Source organism: Merops nubicus, unplaced genomic scaffold, assembly GCF_000691845.1.
Source record: "Merops nubicus isolate BGI_N331 unplaced genomic scaffold, ASM69184v1 scaffold22282, whole genome shotgun sequence".
Lineage (NCBI taxonomy): Eukaryota > Metazoa > Chordata > Aves > Coraciiformes > Meropidae > Merops > Merops nubicus.
In genome coordinates this window covers 23,776-30,947 of record NW_008593153.1, presented here as the reverse complement: position 1 = coordinate 30,947, position 7,172 = coordinate 23,776, and the positions used below count along the sequence as shown (strand labels likewise).

The following is a 7,172-nucleotide window of genomic DNA, read 5'->3' as shown; positions in this document are numbered from 1 at the left end:
CCCTACCTCCTCCTCAAAATTAAGATTGGCTTTAAGACCAACCGTTTTTTCAAGACTTGTGAGCTTGTTTTCAACACAGCTTCAGAGATTTCTGAGGTTACTGAAATGCAAAATGATGGGTTTTGCAGGAAAGAAAAGAAACATGCCTGGCCTTCCACTATTCTGTATACAAATTTTACTGACTCCTACGTGTCACTGCAAGAGGAAGCCACTGCACTAAGTGCTGACATTCTGGACTGCAGTACTTTGCAATGGTGTACATAGCTTCAACTGCTACCAGGCACCAGAGGTTGACATGACATCAGAAATTCAGCACTGCTAGCAGATTTGGTATATAAAACCTAACACGGTATATTTAAAATGCACAGCTAACAAATTATAGCCACGGGACTGCTGATGCTTAAAAACATGATTTGCATGGATGACTATAAATCTTTGTCAGTTATCTAAGAAGTTAGAAAACTCACTTCAAGTTTTTTTCAAAGCAAGCACATGTTCATGCTTGCATGTAAACACAGGCACAAATAACCTCCACATCTCTTCAAGAAACATACTGGTTCCTACCAGTGAATTCTGAACAGCAAAGCTCTGATTTTGTAATGTACTCTCAGCTCCTGGCAACTGGAATAATACTTGGAACACTAAATAAGGCTCAGTAAATATTAGGATTGGACAAACTTACTTCACTCTACCATTACTTTGATAAAATGACTTACTGAATGCAATGCACTGAGATATTCCTAGTATACCAAAATCAACATTCATATAAAAAAACCTGTTAATGATTACATCACAGATAGGCTGAAGACCATACAAAATGTAAAATTTTAACATTTCAGAACCTTATTCACAGATACTCTCTTGGAATTATTAATGTCTCTCTCAGTCTTCTTGTTATTCTGTGCCTTTTTACAGTATTTTCTCACAGCATATATTGCATGACAAATGCTATCCATGAACAAAACAAGAGAAGATGCCTACACACCTTGATATGATCCATCATAAGCTGTTTCTGTGCATACAGAAGAGAACAGTCTGGACACTTGAAAACAGACACCTTCTGGTTTTCAATGTGCTGATCAAAGTGGCGATAGAGCAAAGGTTGTAGAGTAAACACAGTGTCACACATAGAGCATTTATATATTATTCTAAAAACAGAAGTACAATAAATAATGTCAGTCACGTTGATGATCTATTTTCAAGCATCATGTTAACTTTTTTTCTCAGCAGAGATAAGATCTAACATGTTTAAGCAATCACTTCATACTGACTGAAAGAAGGTAAAATTAAACTAATTCAAAACATCTTCCAATTTCAAAATATGGGAACAGTAGAAAGAACAGAGAAAAAAATCATTAAGAAGAGCAAACAAGGAGCCAGAAAACAACAGCGTATGCCAGTTACAAATATAACACCAACATCTGCTGGATGATGCTCTGAGGACTAGATGTTTTCAGTCTCTGACCTCACGTTGTAACTGGAGGACAATACCCCTCTCCCAGGCTGCAAAGGCACCATGCTGTAAGGGAGCCATTGACCTGACCACAGCCAGGAGCATAGGTCACGAGAATTTATTGTTGGCAACGTCTGTGTGTTTGAACCTTCTGAATGCCCAGTCTAGACTCCGTTAACGCGCCGACAGCTCCAACTTCACAGCATGGTAAAGTTACAAACAAAGTGTCAAGTAAAAAATTACCTAGGATGCAATTTAAACCGTACTTGGCGTGTTGTTTTAGCTTATCTGTGTGTTTGATTGTATTAAGAACGATTTCCCTGGCAACTAGAGGTTAGTAACAAGACTGGCTATTCAAACTGCAGCCCTTTAATGTATCTGTTTATAAATAGTAAATACTCTGTCAGAAACATCACATTTTTGTTTTACGTGGAAATTGAATGAAAGGAAATGACATGTGAAAGAAAAGCAACAAATTTGCTGTAGATATCAGATGAAAGAGAAATCTAATCCATTAGCCATCAATAGTGGTAGGACTTCAGAAGAAGTTCAGCTAAAATAAAAGAAACGCAATGAGGGTGCTGCGTGCAGTGAGAGGTGCAGCAGCAGTCTCCTTAATCCCATCAGCTGGAGGCTGATCTCTGTCCTAAAGAATAACTTTCCATTAAAAAAACCCACACCAACAAACCCTGCTTGCTAGAACACTGAATTTTCTCATTATCCGCATCAATGTTGCAAGTCTCTTCTGTATCCCTCCAAGCAGTTATCATCAGTAGTACATTGTTCAAGAGCCGTAAACATCACCCTGCACGCACTGCGCTGTGCTTGCAGATGACAAGAACCTGGACACTGCTTCAATGTCCAAGCCATTCAACAAATCCAAATACTTGAAATAATGGAAAATAATACCCTTAAGCATATTAACCGTGAAAAAGATTATTTGTTGTGGTATATCAAGTGGTCCAAATTTCTCACAAATGCTAGGATAAAATGATTATTTGCAGAGCACCCTCTGACGACACACAAGCTGTGGTACTGCTGTCTGTGGTGAGTCCTCTGCACAGCAGAAGACACTGGCCAGCTTCAGCCAGAGAGCACGGAGCGCTTAGCAAGGGGAGCTCCCTTCCCATCCTCTGTCCCTCCACATCACTGTCCATACAAGCTTCTTAAACATTATTCAAAACATGTATTTTAGTTTGTCACATTATCACTGATCTACACCCCTTCAGAATCCTAACTTGTTGGATAATTTCCCATAGGAATGGTGTTAAAGAGCTTGCCAGAAGTAGGAACTGCTTCTTGATAATGATTGGCAAGAAAGAAATCCCAGGTTCCTAAAATGCACTTTTGCCTCATGTACCTTGCATCAATATAAACCCAAGTATCTTACTACGAGTTTTAAGTGAGATTGTCAAAGAGCTTCTGAGGACAAAAGTCACTGGATCAGGACCCCAGCAGGTCAGCTGAACCCAGCCCCAACAGACATGGAGAGAAGGTCAGCTCTCTCCAGGCACAGCATTAGCACTGGCACACACTGTGGGAGACAGTTTACAAGTAGAAAAAGCCAGAGGAATGTAAATAAGGACTGGCAGAATTAAAAAGAAATCTCTGATTATTCAATGATGTATAGTCTCCACAGACTGAGACCACACAGCCTCTGAGCAGCCTGTTCCAGTGCCCGACTGCCCTCGCACTACAAAAGTGACCTCTTGTGTTTACGTGGAAATTCACATCTCTTGATTTGTGCCCATTGCCTCTTGTCCTGTCTCTGGGCACCAGAGAAAACAGTCTAGCTCCCTCTTCATCGTGCCTTCCCATAGGGTACTGACACACACAGTAAGGGCCTCCTGAGCCTTCTCCCCTCTTCGCACAAGAGACGCTCCAGCCCCTTATTTATCTTAGTGTCCCTCTACTGGACTTGCTCCAGTGCAACAGTACAGTATATATACATAATCTGGCTTGATAAACAGGAATTTCTCCAATATCCAAAAAGAGATCAGCCATGAAAAATCTTAGTATTGTTCCCGTTAAGTTACCTTTTCTAGACTCCTTTCCTTCTGGTGTACGTATTGCACCAGTAGAAGAAATAACCTCAAAGATGTGATAATAACTCACATGAGCAGTTCTGTCAGGAAGTCATGTTCTCATTACATTAAATTTAAGAGACTGAAAATTACTTTTAGCTCAAATTAAGTAATTCTGATTTTGTATTAATAGAATCTGTAGTTATACTTTCTTGTAAGTAGAGAGCTTTGGCCATTGTGCCTGTGGGGCTGGCAGAAAGCCTAAGTACAGTGAAGTACTTCTGGATTATCAAAGAAACCATCATCTGATGAACCATAAGATGTTTATGGTTCTGTTTACTGAAAAAAAGAAAAACATAAGTAAGCTTTAGTTTTGCACAGGAGCCACAAAGCACCTTAGGTATGCTACAGGAGAGAGCTTCACAAAGCTGAAAGACAGGACAGGCATCCTTTTCCCTGGAGAGAAATAATCACATTGCATCCCACTGAGAACCACTGCATATAAACTTCATTTTTCCTACACCAGGCAGTTCACTGTACCTGTTCTGAAGCAACGATTTGTAACGTAACTGTCATCACAGAGTTCCAGGGGCTGCAGCCACTCACCCAGTGACCCCCGCTCCTTTACACAGAAAGGTGCTCTGGCCAGCTCTGCTCAGGCCACACCGGGCCCCTGTGCCCAGCTCTGCTCCCCACAACTCATGAAAGACACGGACAAACTGGAGAGGGTGGAAAGGAGGGTCACAAAGATGATCAAGGGGCTGCAGAACCTGCCCTGTGAGGAAAAGACTGAAGGAGTTGGTCTCTTCTCCCTAGAGAAGGCTTGAGGGGACCTCATCACAGAGCTCCAGTACTTAAAGGGCAGCTCCAGAGAGGACAGAGGGTCTCTCGTCACAAGGAGCCACATGGAGAAGGCAAGGAGCAACAGGCACTAGTGGCACCAGGAGAGGTTTCACCCTGATATAAGGAAGAAATTTTTTTACAGCAAGAACAATCATTCACTGGAACAACCTCCCCAGGGACACAGCGGGGCCTCCAGCACCGGGCATTTTCAGCACACGGCTGCAGAGGGTGCTGCACAGCTCAAGCTCAGCTCCCTGTCCCAGGAAAGGCTGGACCTGATAATCTTTCAAGGTCCCTTTCAATCTGTGCTATCAACACAGATCATTACAGCAGATAAACCAGAATTTGGACAATGTCATAAACCTCTGATGCCAACTTGACCAAGATATATGAGAAACAACCTCAGAAACCAATAAACTTAAACAACAAAATAATTTCCTTTTTAAATTGCTACCGAGTAGCAGAAATATATGCTGTTAATTCTGAGGAAAACCACAGGGCCTGATAACTTGAAGTAGACCTTATTAAATGGTGAAGCAGCAGTCAATGCAAGCATCTTGATTGTTGGTGGCAACACCTTCCTACCTACAGATGCCTGTGGAATGGAGGCAAAGAACTCCAAACACCGTGAAGGCTGCTGAGACCCTACTAGTCTCTCTGCATGCACTTCAGACAGAATCTTGGTTGTAACTTGCAAAAAACCAAAAACGCTTCTTAAAAGAAGCACTCGACTATGGATTCTGTGATTCATTACAATACAATAGGACTTAATAAACTTTTATTTTAGTCTTTTTATAATAAAAATAAATTAATAAAAGAATACAGTTATAAGCACATCTATATGGAAAGAAAACTAATGCAAAATAATGAATCCACAAAGTGATCAGAAACAGCTCAGCAGATCCAAGCACAATTCAAGAAATCTTCTGGACTTCTTATATGTGAAGTATCTTACACAAATGGTGACCTTAATCTTCTGGTCTTCTCTAATGCAAATGGCAGGAACCTGAACAAGTTTTGGACTAAGTGCTGGTATTTCAAAGTCCCTCACTGAAGATACCATCCTGAATTACAACAAAGTATCATTTGTTACTAGGTGGAAATGTCTTAATTTGGTGTCAGACACAGTAATTTTGTTGCAATTTTGCTTTAATGTAAGTTTAAACATCCTAAATAATAAGTCTCTGGTTAATATACTAGGAGAAACACTGATAAACCAAATTTTTCGGAGAACTGGTTACTACATTACATGGTGCCTTGTTTCTCCCATCTGCTTTTTATTTTCTTGAGTCTGCAAGTTGCTAAAATGTACCGGTGTGCCCTGTGCACTCCAGAGAAACAACCTGGAGTTAAATGCCCAAATACTTACTCTCAACACCTGATTCATACCAAGAGGGGAGAAAGAAGACAGAAGAAAAAGCTCAGCCATGAGCAGGCACCGGGAGATCGATGAGACTGGATTCTTACATGCACTGGCACCTGCAGCTCCCAGGGGCTCCAGCGGAGGCCTTCAATGTTCAACATCTTGAAAACAAAGCCCCTGAAGCCAAGTTCTGAACTGTGCCCTGTTACCATTTTCACTAACCCACCGTGTATACATACGACTTTCCTAGCTACAAAACAGAACCAGTTCTGCCCTAACCCAGAAAAAAAGAGACTCCATATTGGAGAAAAGCTTATCTAAACAGCTCTGTAAAATGCATCTCTTTTGATTTGGAGGAGAGAGGCTAGAAAAGGTTTAAGGGCTGGCACCTCTCACTTAATAACACACTGGAATTGCTCACCTCGGGACACGACCGTCATAGGGGAGCAAAGACCTAGTTCACCACTCCCAAAACCTGCGGCTTTCATGAAGAACAATCTCTCAGACACAAAGAGAAGAACAGAACCTGCAGGCAAAAGACGGCCCGACAAGCGAGCGGCTGCCTGACCGGAACAACAGGGTGCCACAGGATCGCCTGAGGTCAGCCCAGAGACAACAACTGCCACCTCTAAAACCCTCTCACAAGTACACACCCTGACCCCTGTGAGCTGACAGCACAGCCACCAATCTTCCAAATGCACCCAAAGGACTATTAGTGAGCATGAAACAGAAAAAAAAAAAGTACAACACTTTCCCCACCTGTTTTTCTTTCTGGTTGAAAAACTAGATGTTATGAAAATTCACTGCCTAAGCCCTAATGAGTCTTAGCAGGTCTTTTTGGAACCACATTACCCTAACTCACAGTAAAAATGCAGATGAGCTAAGCAGATTAAGAAACAGGAACGAGCAACACACTAGCTGCCAGCCCAAGTCATTTTTGTGATTACTGTACTACTCTTCCGTAGCGTGCAGTGTTTAAAGAACTGCTACTGCTACATCCATGGAAACTTCAGCTTTGCCAAATAAACTGCCAGCTAAAAACTCACGAAAACATGACACAAACTCCACATGATAACAACAGGATGACAAACTGTTGGTTGTAGGTTATCAGCACAGGACAGAATGCAACTTCACAAGTTCTTAAAATGCAAGCAAGTGCAATGGAAGATTAATTTTGCTTACTTTGGTTCGCCTATCTTGATACCCGGGTGTTGTGTGTAGGCATGGGAGTGAGTGCTGGGAGCAGATTTAAATGCCATGGGACAGATTGGACACTTGTAAAAGACTTCACAGTGACAACCTTGAATATGAGACTTGAGCGCCGCCACATCGGAGTACACAACGTTGCAGTGCAGGCAGCTGCAGAGAGAGCAGAGCAGAGTCAGTCCCGCCCGGCCCCAGCGAGGCGCAGTCAGCGCCCAGCTCCGAGCCAGGGGAAGGTAAACACAACTGGGGAAAGCTATGCTGTTCTGTCCATTTAAACCACCCA

General features: G+C 42.1%; 1 protein-coding gene across 1 annotated transcript in view; it reads right to left on the bottom strand.

Annotated features, from left to right (window-relative positions):
* The window catches only part of ZNF532 (zinc finger protein 532), a 30,787-nt gene that overhangs the window by 12,505 nt on the left and 11,110 nt on the right, over positions 1-7,172 (bottom strand). Inside the window, 2 exon segments of the mRNA XM_008935384.1 lie at positions 986-1,148; positions 6,866-7,042. Of these exon segments, the coding sequence (XP_008933632.1) occupies positions 986-1,148; positions 6,866-7,042 (340 nt within the window).